A 15,272-nucleotide genomic window follows, 5' to 3' on the forward strand; every position below is an offset into this window, starting at 1 on the left:
TAGCACGGCCGTGCAATTGTCAGTTAAGAGACGCAGCGCTGTATCGCAAAAAATGGCCTGATCATTAGGGGGTAAATCCTTCTAGGGCTGAAGTAGTTAAAGTATGTGGGGGGCTGAGGGGCATCCCCAAAAAGGTATGTATTGCTAGTAGCTGACTTGACTCAACCATCATCTACTTATAATAAAAATACCACCCTTACACTGGCTACATTTTAAAAAGTCACACTACCTAAAAGTATTATTTTATCTATAGAAGGAGTGTGGTGGAATAAGACACATTTTAGATTAAAATAAATTGTGGGGACTGCATCAATCTCACAGCCACAGTTGCTGTTTTTGTTCCTAGCCACTTTGACATTTTGGGTATTCCCACCCACCTTTGGGATGTTCCTATCCCTCCTGTGGCATTTTCCCATAAGGAATAAATCAAAATTAACTGGGGCAGCACATGTGCAGAACCAGGAACTCAACACAGATATCTATCCTTGAGAGATCCATCTACTGCCAAACCCTGAAATAAAATGTTTGGGTATAGTGTCTCTTTAAAAGGAGGGAGGAGGGGGTACATTTCAGAAGCAACAACAGCAATACTCAACTTGGAAAGTGGACCTGTACACATATCAAACACAGTATGGCGTCATAAGGCAGCGGGCTGGGCGATGCCACGTTCCTCCCTCGATTTTCTGGCAGCATAGAGAGCAGGGCGTATGTCAGGCCAGAAGAGCAGATGTCCTTTGCAGTTTACGGGAACATGCTGATCTTATTTTCCGAGGTCTTATAATATCGTACCATTAATTCCACCCAAAACCTCAAAGACCAGCACAGTCTAAAACTGGGAATTTTTTGTGAACTGACCCCAAACCCAAAATTGGTTGGCTGAAGTGTCCAGCATATAAATCTCTATTTATTGCAGCAATACACTCTAGGTCTATACATTTTAATACTGTAGTTAAAATAGAACTCTGGCAAGTGGGGAGGGGTTAGAATACCTGTCCAGAATAGGAAATTTAGAAAAGGTAACCAATGAAGTTCCAGAACGCAGTACAATCCAAACAGAGGCTCTAAGGTTTCCACATCTTCCACAATTAAAAAAAAAAAGTTTTGGCTAGAGACACGCTTTAGATCTAAAATTGAATTTGATTTTATTTTGCCTTCCCTGGTTCCTCCTTTCTCATCAACATAACAATGACATTTTTAAATAAAACCTTTCCATTTTCATGACATAATTTTAGACCCAGTGATCTCATCATTGGGTCTCTTTGCTTGTCTATGCAATACCAGCAGATCAAGGCTGGTGGAAAGAGCCAGCAGGGTGCTGTAAATAACATCCTGTAAACATCACAGCACCCTGACTCAATACCTCTCTCAAGAACCCCCAGCCACTAACACAAGCAGTGGGCTGGCTCTTGGGAATATCAAAAAGCCTTGATGGGTGGATGTCAGTCTGGAAGAAACAATTTCAGTACAGGAGAGGAGCCTACACAACTGTGCAAGTCTGAAGGAAAGGCTTGCGTTTCGCTTAAGGGACAGCAATTCATGGCTAAACTAGCATCTGATAAAGCTGGCCATAAGCTCTAAATTCCAAACATTTGTTTAGCCTCAGCTCTTATAATGCCAATCTGACTGGCCTTTTTTCATTCGATCATTGGGAGAAAAAAAAAAAATCCACCATCCGACTCTAGTAAAGAAAATCTATTACAATCATGATACATTCTACACATGCTACGCATCTAGGAGGGAAGAGCCAAGCCCGTGACATCACGCCTCCACCGCCGCTGCAGAGTGGTGAGCTGGCTGACGAGACTGAAAGCGCTTGTTTGTACTTTCTTTTCTGGAAGTGTGGTTTTATTGGGGACTTTTAATAAAGGAGTTAAAATGGGAAGCCTTTCTGTTCCATGTAATTTATTGGGGAGATACCAGTACATGGGAAGCAGAAGCTCTATTGGAGTCTGTGGAGTCTGTGGAGAAGGCTGATGACTTGAGCCGGTCCAAGGGAGTAATAAACATGAGCATGTTGTGATTTGCTTAAAGTGGAGTTCCATCCACTTTTACAACTCTTCAGCATCCCTCACTAAACTGAGCACTGTAAACAAATTGGATATTTTTTTATTTTTTTTCTCAGCACCTACTGTATATCTGCTGTATTCATTTTTCACTTCCTCCTCCCTGGCCGCGGCCCATCGCATTATTTCCTGTTTGCAATGCCTTCTGGGAAGGGGCGGCAACTTCCTCTGAAACTGCCGTTGCTATGGAAACGTGACCTGAAACCTATTAAACTGCTTGTGCTGCACTGAGCATGTGTGAGATCTGCAAGGATGAGATCCAGGAAGAAATACAGTCTGGCTTCAGATGCCCACACTTAAGATGGCCACGGCCTGCTGTAAGTTTATAAAATAACAAACTACTGCTACAAACTAACAAAACAGACCTTAGTTTACAGACTAACTTTATTAAAATACATTAAGCTTGTGTATTATAGGGGTATTTTTATTTAAAAAGTATAATTTTGGCCGGAACACCACTTTAAGGTGAGCAGGTTTTTCACCTGATGTGTGGTGGTGCACGGAACACTGGACACAAAGGAAAAGAGGAATAAGATCATTATGGTTGTTTTAAAGGGGAGTACCAGACTTTTGTTTATTTGATTCACAATTTTTATTGAGTCTGACGATAGAGACTGTAAATATCACTATTCAGATGGAGTAAGGAGCAAAAAGATCGTTCACACTGACATATGTTTGCACACTAATTATATAGTTGTGCTGCACTAATTCATCTTTAGATTTATGTTATAAAGTGTTGTGCTATCACTATATAGTGTTTAGCTAGCAATCTATTCACAAATTATTTACATATACTTCTTGGTTTGGAGACAATAGTGGCATCACTGATTGATAATTAGATATTATTAATCATGATACAAGCACACTACGACATCACAATGCAATCAAATGTAGCAAGGAGCTTTCCATGTCGTGTGACCCAAATTTCATTCAAAACTCCGCACACAAAGTATCAAACAATTGGAAATCTGAATAAAATTCTGAGTCTTTCACTCGCCACGTAGCTCGCACACATACCTATACAGAAGTAATTTAATCTGCACCAACAGACAAGACTGTCACAGAATCACGTGCATGCTACCTGGAGCTGCTGTGAGCTGTCAGTGAGATTGTCCTCCCTCCTTCGTGCCTCCTCCAAAAGCTGCGCGTTCTTCTTCTTTTCCACTTGCTCCTTGTGCTTCAATGTTGCCACCTTTTTATTCTGATCTTTCATTTGCCTGGAAGAAATAAATACAGAAAGCTGAATATATAGAACAATGCTTATGAAAATAGATGTAAACCCTAATTGGATCATATTTTGTTCACTCGGTACTGTGTATAATAATCAATTGACGCATCAAAAACACTTGCATTTTGTATGCATTTCCACTGCATTTTTGCTGGTTTCTCCTGCATGACAACAGACATTCCAAAAACGCACGAAAAAATGCGTGTGAAAAAAATGAACACACCGGGAAAATGCACCATCCGCAACCTGCATAAATTTAAACCTAGCCTTACCAATCCAAGGATCTAGCACCGTGCTCACCTGGACCAATTCTTCATCGGCCTTTGGGTCCCTGTCTCCAGCATCTTAACTGTGGGCAGCTGGCTGTGACTGCTTGCGGCTTAACAGCTGGCTGCCCACTGTGCATGCATGAGCTGCACTGCATTTTGTGAATGATTCTGTAGGCTTATGGGACCTGTGACATGTCCCTGACATGACCCAGAAAGCTGCAGGTAGGGAAGGGGAGGAGAAATTCCACTCAAATTGTCTAGGCGATCCAAGCAGAAGTGGGAGCAGGTACCTGAAAAAACTAGGTACCTGCCCCCCCCCTCAAAAAAAATAAAAATACTACAAATGTGACGGGGTGATTTCTTTTGGGTGAAGCTCTGTTTTAAAGACAGTTTTCCACCTTCAAGCAGGCCTGCCAATACTTTTACTGTCAAAGTCTGGTTTAAAGCTGCAGTCGATGGATTTGAGTTCATGATTTGTCAAGCGGTAGTGGTAGAAGGGCTCTTTCACATTGATGCGCTATTAAGCAGCTTTTGATGTATCCCATTGACTTACAACAGAAGGTGCCTTTTTGGTGCACTTTTGAAAAACTACACCAAAGATGCAGCATGCAGTACTTTTCAAAGTGCAGCGGGGAGAGTTACAAAGGATTTAATGGAGAATAGTTTTTGTTGCCCTGAAAAAACGCGCCAAAAGTGCACCAGTGTGAAAGGGGCCGAAATGATCTTACTTTGATGTTTCGCCAGGACAGGTTCACTTTAGACAAGAAATTCGGTCACACATGAAAATATACCATGTAATAAAGCTCTATCACTTGTTAAAGCCCAACTCCAGGAATAATCTGCATTGCATACTTAAATTGGTCCAGCCTGGAACAATGCAAGTATGCATATTTCATACCTGACGAGCCGCTGAGGAAGCTGAAAATGTATTGAAGTAGTTGCCACTACTACAATGATAATCATGATCTTCTGTTTCCTGCTGGAGTTCTTTGGGAGTGACTGCACCACTGCACACTGACCCCACAGGGGGGTTGCTTCCACCATTCGATTCAGTGAATACTTTAATCTGCTCTGGTCACTTGATCCCGCAGCTTCGGCTACCATGTCAGTGAGCAGCTACTGCAGAGGAAAGGAGGGAATGCTGACAATGGCTGGCCCATGGGAACCTATGGGTGATGTCATGGCTCCCAAAACTCCCAGCCATTGTCAAGTGCTCCATGAGCCAGAGCTGCAGGGTCACATGACTAGACTGGGGCAAAATAAAAATGTTTTTATACAGGTTAGGCAGGATAGGTAAAAGGATTGAGGGGGTGGATGGGGAATTTGAAAGAATAGTTAAACTGCAAGTTTTCTTCCACATTAAAGTGGTTGTAAAGGCAGGAGGTTTTTTTTTTTTTTTTACCATAACACATTCTCTGCTTTAAAGTAAAAAAAAACTGAGTTCAGCACCCCCCCCCCCCTCCCAAAAAAATACCTGAGCCTGATCTCGATCCAGCGCTACACCCAAGAACAGTGGCTCACTCCTCTCTCTCCTCATTGGAGGCAGCAGTGGGCACTATTGGCTCCTGTCGCGGTCAATCTGTCTGTGAGGCGAGAGCAGAGGATGGGGCCAAATGAACACACAGAACCTGGCTTGGGATCGATCACACACATGTGCCCCTAGAGCAGGCAGCTTGCTATGCGTGCACCCAGGAGGAGGAGCCAGGAGTGTCGGTGGAAGACTTCAGAAGAGAAAGATTAGGGCTGCTTTGTGCAAAACCACTGCACAGAGCAGGTAAGTTTGACATGCTTGTTATTAAAAATAAATAAAACTTTAAAATTACTTTAAGGTCCCTTTAAGAAAATTTGCATGCAAATACAATTTCAGTGATATTCACTGAAAAACAAAAAAAACAAAAGAAAAACAAGGATGACCAAAATGGAAAATAAGCTGCCAAATATAATTGTAAAAATGTTGATGTAATTGCAGATGTGGGTGGATTTAAAGGAGGGAGTGTTAACGGGTTTGCAGCACAAAGCCAACTGATGGAAAGGCCTCATTGTGTGGTTTGGATAAAGGACACAGGCCGTGACTTTGGTCCAATCTAAGTAAAATTTAGCTGACACGGACACTACTAACCAAGCCTCTGGATGAAGATCAGGTCCCGTGTCCTCTAACCACTCAACACGTGCTGGGGAGGATATGCAGGCCTCTAATTTAGACAACGTAAGAAGAGGTCATAAATACTCATTTCCTAACGAGGCAGGAATAGCACAAATGAGAATTATGTCTGTATCAGGGGAAAAAAAAGATAAAAAGTGAGAGAGCGAGCAAGGAAGAGAGGAAATAATAAAAAAAGACTCTTTAAAGTCTCCCCACCCAGAAGAAAGCCACTTGCGTGCTAGTATCTCTTTGAGTCTATGGGTGGCCAAAGTTGGGCAGATGGAGGGGAGGGTTACAGAACATGAAGAAAAGTGAGAAGGCAAAGGAAAAACATAGAAGGCAAGAGGCAAGAGAAAAAGACATAAAATGGAAGAGAAAACATCAAAACAGGTCTCCTGTATTATTTTACTTAAATGCAGGAGAAATTGATATTGTTTTTCGTTTACATTTTTCCCATTGAACACATGCGTTTCCATGTGTTCATAGTATCTAATCTGCCCCTGGATGCACATATTATATTTTTTTTCAACACAACTAAACTGAATGCACCTGAACTCAAGTAAAAGCACAACGTGCATTATTCAAAACCATGTCCTGTAGAACCATATACTGTAATTGCATGCTTGTCATTGCCCGTTTCAATTAAACCTTACAGCGGGTACAGTTTATTTATATTGCAATACCAGGATGCTGAACAGCAAAGTCTGGTAAAGAACATATTTTAAATGCAGTTATGGTTTCTCTTCAAGGGTAACACAATGTTAAGGTTAAAAGGCTCATTAGACTTATTTATTTTTTTTATAACATAAGAAAATTATTGATCAACACATGAACTGATAACTATGAAGCAAGCAGAGGCCAATGAATGGGTTAGGGGATCTGCACCATCATAGCAGAGAGCTCAAACACTGCAGCGGGTTGCCTGTCACCTGGTCCTCAGGGACACAAAAGCTTTGCTGATGAGTCTTGGAATCATCCAGGGAAGCCAGGCCCATTCACACAGACAATGGCCAGTCAGAGCATTCACAGCCTGGACAATTGCATCAACACACTGACTCTGCCTTTTTTTGTGCAGGTAAGCCTGAACTCAGCACTAGCTGCTGGAAAGCCGCGCTGACAAGGCAGACACTGATCTCCAGTGCATTGATCCTAGAGAGTGCAGCTTGGTATATAGACCATTCAAGAGCACCTGTTACATCCTACTGTCAAGTTCTAACTAAACAACATACGATCGGAAGGTAACAGTTTGCTCCAGCGAAAACGTATTTTCCATTTTGGATAAAGCGGGGAAAGGTGTATGGCTCATTCACACTAGCAGTTGCACTGAATGTACAGATGTTCTTTTGCACTGTGAGGAAATATTGCTGATGAAACAGTGCATCACACTGTTTACTTTTTGTTAGATCTTTATTAAAAAGTCACATGTGGTAGTTCATTCTGATATGTTGGTCGCAGCATGGTACGATGCGGTTGATTGCGTTGCACCAGGCTGCACTAAAGAAAAAAAAAAGTATTACATTCAGTACTTTTTTCAGAGCACACCAACAGAACATCTCATAGGGAACAAGAGCAAGCCCATGCACTACATCAATGTTGGTAGATCTAACAGAGATTGTACAGTCAGGTTGTTACATGTGTAGTGATTTTAAGCTCATCTCTGATTACAAGGAAAGGACTTGAGAGGGGTCATTGGAGTCATTACAACTACTGTTTTAAAACAACATTATGCTTGTTTTAATAATTGAGTGATCTAGCATCACACTGAGATATTATGAAACACTGAACTCCAATCCGTCTCCAGACAGGTCTCCTTTGAACTCAGAAGCAATGAGTTGACAGAGGAATTAGCTGGTTGTGGTCATTATTGTGCCTCCCAGTGTGAGTTTTATCAGTTATTGAGGTTTGGGCATCAACCAAAGAATATAAGTCCAAGCCAGGGGGAAACCACGAAGATAACAGACCGATTCAAGTATGGCCAGGCATGGCAGATGTTGTATTAATATCCTAACCAGTGCCTCTCAGGGAAAGATGGGAGAATATAGGAGTTTTAACTCTCACACAATTAACTATAGAGCACTTAATCACTTAGTGAATTTGGCCAATTTGTGGCCCTGTAGCAATTTTGAAGAGACAACACAGCACAAATATTGAGGAGCGATGTGCTCTGGGACCACCAGGAAAAGCAAGTATAACACTGGGAGGAGTAGTCAAAATTTGGCTTGGGATGTCCAGAAGCCATGACTTGATCATTCCAGAAGAATCCATAATGGAATCTATTTTGTTCAAATAATAGAATACCTATCGCCCAACTACAGCTATTTTTTTTTTCAGTTGTATACAGAAGGGCAAAGCAATAGAACCATAGCAAGTTTATTTCAATAAAAGGTTCAAGCAAACTCTGTGTACAAAGGCAATCACTTTTGGGGGCTCGTGGATTCCCCTTTATCAGGGTTTAATATATAAATAGAAAATAAAAAAATTGAGTCTGTCTTGGAATCACAGAGTTGCTATCAACTTATAGACATGCTCATCAGCAGCTGGTTGTTGCAGGTAAACATAGCACTAAGCGCATGATACGCTAGCCGACAGAGCCAGAAGTGTCCAACGACATCAGAAGTGACCATGAGCTTATGGCAACTGTTCAGCAGACTCTGTTGAACAAACCAATAGCAAACCAATTAGCAGCTAACAATCCGCTGATCAGAGCCCCCACCCGCTGCTTCTGACATTTCTCCCCCTGCTTCCTGCTCCACATATCCTGCCATGACTAAAATGCCCAAACCCCCCCCCCCCACCACCACTCTAATTACCCCTTTCTGCTCTGCCCCGATTCCTGCAGCACCGATTCTCTTTTTCCCTGTCCTCGCCCCCCCAGCACCAATCCCGCTGGCAACACTGATCCACTGTGGCTTCCCTGCAGCTGCTGACTTCCCCTCCTCTGCCCACCCACTAGCTTTAGATGTTTCAGGGGAGCCACAATATTATATGCATCCCCCCCGCCCCACAGTGGACCCCCCCCTCACCGATCCCCAGCACCTGGTCCCTGCAGTGCTGCTGGCCAGCTTTCCCTCCTCCTCCCAATTGCAGCTGCTACTGGGACAGGAGATCAGTGTCAGGATGGAGAGCGGGGGGAGGAAACTAATGTTTACCAGCTCCCTTCCTTTCCTTGAAGGAACACAGTGAGCATTCAGTACCAATCGCTTACAGTGTTTATTTATCACTGAGGCATAGCAAACACTGTTTACTATACTTCAGTTTGTGAATGAATAGGAGTCACTATACAGAGACTTCTACTCATTCATACACAGTGCAGCTGAGGCTGCAGAGAAAGTTACTGAGGACTCTGTTTAGACTTCTGACATCTCACCAAAAACCCCCAACACCACCGCCTCCCCAAAAAATTTACAAAATATTAAAAATACAAATTGTAAGAAACAACAACAAAAAAACAACATAGTAAGGCCTTGCTCACACAGGGCATACTACTGCGTACACTCCTGACAGACGTTCCTTGTATCCCTGTGCAAGCAGTCCCACTGGTGTCAATAGGGATGTAGCAACTGCATGAACACAGCTGCTGCTCCAGTTTGACATTTGTTTGGGTCCAGGTGTATGTCCCTGAGCTCACACTGTCTGCGTTTGGGACCGTGAACCCACACCCACATGGATGTCAGATTAGGAGCAGCGGCTGTGCCGTGCAGCCATCCCAATCAATATGAATGGGACTGCCTGCATGGGGATACACGGAACACCTCTGCATCTGCGTGTAGGTAAACATGGCCCTCCAATGGGCATACACTTTTGTGCACCTCATGTGAAGGAGGCCTTAGTGGGAATTTAGCAGAAATGTTGTAAGTTATGTTGTGTTTGTGTTGCACAACTATTGCGGAGCCTAAAAAATCAGTATTACATTTTTTTTTATTCTACAGGTCAGTTTTGACATGTACAGTACATCAACTAATATTCATTTTAGTGTATTTTTTATCCCAATTTGATAAACATTTGCGAAACTATTGCAGGGCCTAAAAAAAAATAAATCAGTAGCACTTTTTTTTATGCTACAGGTCATGTGCTTTCAGAAATTGTATAGTTTGGGCGGTCTTTTATAAACTCTGAAAGCTGTAAATGAAAAATGATAATCTCCAGATTTTTAAAGTAAAATTGTTTTTATTTACAGTTTTGCGCACCTTCAGTTTTCACCATTTCACAAAAAGGTGCAATTTAAAAATTTACAAAAATTCGTTATTTATTAACTCACTACAGTTTTAACTTTTATATTTAGTAGGAATTTAGCAAGAATTTTGTAAGTTTTGCCAAGTATGTAAACACTGACGATTTCAATGTTTTTAGTGAAAATATTGTTTTGATAAACATTTGCGCAAATATCACAGGGCCTAAGAAAATCAGTAGCACGTTCTTTTTATTCCATTGATCCTATGCTTCCAGAAAATGTATAGTTTGTTGGGGGGTTAAACAAGCTCGGAAAGCTGTAAATGAAAAATAAAAAAACATGTAAAAATTGCAAAAATGGTCTGGCCACCTGAGTTCCAAAGTGGCGCACAGAACCTGGCAGCGAATAGGTTAATTAACTGTTCATATTCAAAACAAACTCACCCATCACTTTGAAAAACACCCCCAAGCAATTCTAACTGCAGACATCCTAAGTAAGGGCAGATGATTTTTATAGCATTTACTTCCTGGAATCCATCTGCCCTTAGCTCAAGCTTGCAGGCAGAAGAGTGTGCTTAGATGAGAAAGCCCTTCCTCTCCCTTCTGGACGAAAGAAAAAAAAAATGCCCATGAAAACTTCTGGGATGTAAGATATAATTTTAACTTTTAAGATGCAAGCAATGTAAGAACCTGAATTTGACTTGAAATCAGCCTCTTGCAGCCCATGTACAGCGCAGACTGAGTATAGGAAATGCAGCAGGCAGCAGTGTCAGGAGCATGCAAAGAGATAGAGAGTTGAGATCATCAGTCTGCTTCCTCTAATTCATGGTCTAGTCGCAGGCTAGGGGAGGAACAAGACCTGTAAGTGTTACTGAACTGCAGCAGAGAAAAATTAGGTCTCCTGTCCTGTCAGACATGGCTGTGCTGAGTGGCTGGATGGACAAAAATACAAATCCTCTAGTATAGGGGTCTTCAAACTGCGGCCCTCCAGGTGTTCAGGAACTACAATTCCCATCATGCCTAGTAATGTCTGTGAATGGTTTACAATGCCTCATGGGATGTGTAGGTCTGCAACAGCTGGAGGGCCGAAGTTTGAGGATCCCTGCTCTAGTAGGTAAAACAGCTTTCATATATGTAATTCATCTTTGCGTTGACCATTTGCTTGGAGTTCTGCTTTAAAGCAATATTTAAGTCTTGTTTTTTTTTTTAAAACAACATGTTATACTTAACTGCTCTGTGCAGTGGTTTTCCACAGAGCATCCTGGATCCTCCTCTTTTCAGGTCCCCCGCCAGTGCTCCTGGTCCCTCCCCCTCCTGCCAAGTGCCCCCACAGCAAGCAGTTTGCTATGGAGGCACCTGAGCCAAGCCGCTGCTCTGTGTGTCCATTCACACACGGAGCCACGGCTCAGCCCCTCCGTCTCCCGATAGGCTCACTGTCTGTGATTGACAGCGGGAGTCAATGGCTTCTGCTGCTGCCAAAAGCCAATCAGGAGTGTGAGTCCCCAGAGAGCAAAGGCTCCCATGGACATCGCTGGATCGAGAGGGGGCACAGGTAATTATTGGGGGGACTACTGCACACAGAAGGTTTTTAAAAAAAAATCTCGTGCCTTTACAACCACTTTAAGCTGCAGTCAACTCAGAGGCTATGCTTCCTAGTGCCTCCACTCATAATAACAAATATATCAGGCATCAGCCTCAGAACAGAACAGGTTGATTTTGTGAAATATCCCTGCCTGAGGATTTCAAAAGGTGACAAGGGAACAAAGGAACCAGGGAACCCACTAAAGGGGATTTACATAGGGCTCTTTCACACAGGGCGGATCAGTGATGATCCGCCCCGTGAACACCCGCTTGCTCAGCGGGGATCGCTCCGCCAATCCCCGCTGAGCAGGAAAATGACAGGCCCGTCGCTGCACACTGTGCAGTGACGGACCTGTCAGAGCACCGCTCTTCCCTATGGGGGATCGGATGATGACGAACCGGAGAGTCCGTCGTCACCCGATGCGAAAACGGATGGAAAAGTAGGGTTTTCCTCCGTTACACTTTTCGGATCGGAGCGGGTCGGATGTCAGCGGACATTCATCCGCTGACATCCGCTATTCCATAGGGATACATGTATGTCCGTTTTTCATCCGAAAACGGAAGGATGAAAAACGGACATACGGATCCCCCGTGTGAAAGAGCCCTAAAGCTTCCAGATTTTATTGTCAAAGGTTAATTGAACAAGCTGAAGTTAGAAGCTGATTGGCTACCATACACAGCTGCACCAGATTCTGAGTGCTCCAGGTTTTAGTAAATCTCCCCCACTATCCTGGATTTCAAAAGCCATAAAAAAAAAATAAAAATAAAAAAAAATAAAAAAAAACAGTCCCTCAGCTAATATGATGAATCCCCAAACTGAGCTTACATACAAAATTATCTTCGGTGACCATGCCTAAAGTTTAGCCACTTAATTACAACTTAGAAACAATGGGACCTGAGTTGACCTGTGGGCAAGCACAAATGTTTTTGGTTATCCACAGATGTCATCTACTCATAGCCATTGTTTGTGCTATAGTCACTGTCACCTGACTCCAGCACTGAGGCTCTCCAAGGCGTCTGATTTCTCTGACCCTTGACGACCTGAAGCAATTAACGGTTTTGACACAGTAGCAGCTTTAACTGTCTTACAAGGGGATAATAGAAGTATGTACACAAACTGACCACACCAAGACACACAGGGACGCCAGTCCGGATGCAGGTAATGCCCTCTAATTCCAGGTGTCGTAGGATTACCGGGGGGGGGGGGGGGGGGGGGGGGTCACTTACTAAAAGCAACTGACTGTTTGGAATGTTTAGTCACTTCAACACTTGGAGGGGGCACTGGGAATCATCAATGAATTTTGCTTGCCAGATAACTATCTCTGCAAAGCTCCAAGGATTGGAACATGACAACAGTAAGGTCACTGTACTCAGGAATGTCACAGTAATCCCAAAATGCTGTGTAAACAAAATCACTTTCAGCACAGGGGCTTTAAAAAATTCAAACCTACACCGGGAGGATTTTTTGGTACAAGATTAAAAAACAAAAAACAAAAATGAGATTGTAAAACAGTTTTCACCTTCAGTGCAAAATATAGCAGCCTTAGGCCCCGATTTATCAAAACTGGCCTCTACACAGACACAATCTGACTTCTGTGCAGGTGCATTGCCCCAAATGCAGACTGTGAGTTTAAGGACACACACCTATATTTATGGATGTCCATGCAGCCGAGCCATCCCAATAGACATGAATGGAACTGCCTGCATGCGAATGCATGCAACACCTGTGACCCTTCACATGGAGGTCTGCTTAGATACGCCCATGGGAACTGTACAACGAGTAAGTATTGTAACCCCTAGGACAGGAAGTGTGTTAATTCTAGAACACCAGTTAAAAGAAAAGGAGAAAAAGCCCTAGAAAATTAACCCAGCCACCACATCCAAAGACTGGTACACTGCAGTATATTACATTTTTGTTTTGGGGTTTAAATACACTTAATAAAAAAAAAAAACTGTCCTTCTACCCAAAATAATTTGCTACATGCGCTACAGCCCAACAGCTGCCATCTGACACACCATGATTACTGCAAACAGTGTTAATCCCCCCGAGATTTCACACTTTTAGCAAGTATGCTCATCTATACACATCCGCCTTACGTAATACAAAGCACCAAGAACTGAAAAGCTGAGATGTTATAAATCCATGAGCAACTACCGATGACTAACACTGAAACTGCATGCTGACGGAGTTTGCATTCGCAATACAGGACAGTGCAATAATCCCTTGCTTATCCCTTTCTATCTAAAATCCATGGAAGGGCCTTTAACCTTATATTTTCTAATGTAACTATCCAGGGTTAGCAGTATAAGATAAATGTAATAATATTTGTCTGCTGCCTTTAGTTTACAACAATGTGTTGAAAAGACACTAAAACTTTCAAGAATAGGATTTTTGACTCGCCAGTTAAATCCATTTCTTGGAGTACATAATGGACACAGACTCTTTAACCATTCTGAAACATGAAAAGAAACAGAAGGCGTGTGGTCCTAGCGCATCATCCTCAATAAATGGGTATTTATTTAATAAAAAGGTAAGTATCATACTCACAAACATTGACTTGGTAAAATAATATCATAAAATTCCTCCACATAGGTCCATAAGAACTGTCCGCATGACATGGGATTACCTCCATGGAGGCGTAGACTGGTTAATGCGTTTTGAGAAATTCCTCTTCCTCAGAGCCTCTGAGGAAGTCTATATTTGTGAGTATGATACTTACCTTTGTATTAAATAAATAGCTATTGACTGAGGATATTGCGCTAGGTCCACTTTCCGTCTGTTTTCTTTTCAGGTTCCAGAGTTTTGGATTCCCCAGTCTGTGGAGGGCAGCGAGAAGTGCAATTATGACAATTATCGTCAAAGCAGAGAGTGTATGATCATGTAGAGGTACACTACACAGTGCAGAAGATTGATTGGTGTTGTGTTTGGATCTTTAACCATTCAGACTGGGTTACATGCAGCTAACTTCAGGTGATTGGACACTGGCAAAGAGAAATTTGAGACATGCCACTACATAACTCTTCCCACTGCCGAGTAGCCTCACTTTTCTAGCAAGTAAGCAAGAGAGATCATAAGAACAGAGGGAAGGGACCTGTGTCCTGTAGTCCAAGAAATGGATTTCACTGGTAAATCATATTTTTCTTTATTTGCACAGTATGGGACACAGACTCTAATAATTAAGAGGGGATGTCCAATAGCAGTCCAACTGAAGGGTTGGGCAACACAGCCAAGAACATATAAGGCCAACATAACAAAACAGGTCAAGGAAGGCTTGATAGAACCACAGAGCAGCTTGTAGAACCTTATGCCCAAAACTGACATCAGAAAAGGGCTGACAGTCTACCTGGTAGAATTTAACAAACGCGCCTAAGTGGCCCTTTGCAAATCTGAGAAACAGATGCCTGAAGCCAAAAATCCCATAAAAGACTACAGATATAATAGAGCATGTCTTTTAATAAGGAAGTTAACCATAACTTTTAAAGCAGAGATTCTAAGGATAACTTGTCTGATTTGTCTAGCAATGGTGGTGAGAGAAGCACATAGACCCAGCAATGGTGGTGAGAGAAGCATGGAGATCCCAGGAGGGGATCCCAGGGGGTACAAAAAGGGAATCAGATTGTCAAAAAGAGACAGTAGCTAAGAGGTAAACTCTCACAGTGCATACCATATCAGTGGAAAGAAATGTATTTTGAATGTTTTAGAGCAGGGCATAAAGAAGATCAACTCCCTGGTTAAAGCGCTTGTTAACAAAAAAAAAAAAAAATGGATCCTGCTCCTTTAAAGCATGTTATACGACACAGTGCTTGTCCTGTGTCAT

General features: G+C 42.5%; 1 protein-coding gene across 16 annotated transcripts in view; it reads right to left on the minus strand.

Moving 5' to 3' along the window:
* The window catches only part of ERC1 (ELKS/RAB6-interacting/CAST family member 1), a 468,735-nt gene that overhangs the window by 172,215 nt on the left and 281,248 nt on the right, over nt 1-15,272 (minus strand). For all 16 annotated transcript variants that reach the window (XM_073621610.1, XM_073621608.1, XM_073621618.1 and 13 more), the window contains one exon: nt 3,145-3,280. In XM_073621610.1, the coding sequence (XP_073477711.1) occupies nt 3,145-3,280 (136 nt within the window). The remainder of the gene's footprint in view (nt 1-3,144; nt 3,281-15,272) is intronic.

This window comes from Aquarana catesbeiana, linkage group LG03 (assembly GCF_042186555.1).
Source record: "Aquarana catesbeiana isolate 2022-GZ linkage group LG03, ASM4218655v1, whole genome shotgun sequence".
NCBI classification, from domain to species: domain Eukaryota; kingdom Metazoa; phylum Chordata; class Amphibia; order Anura; family Ranidae; genus Aquarana; species Aquarana catesbeiana.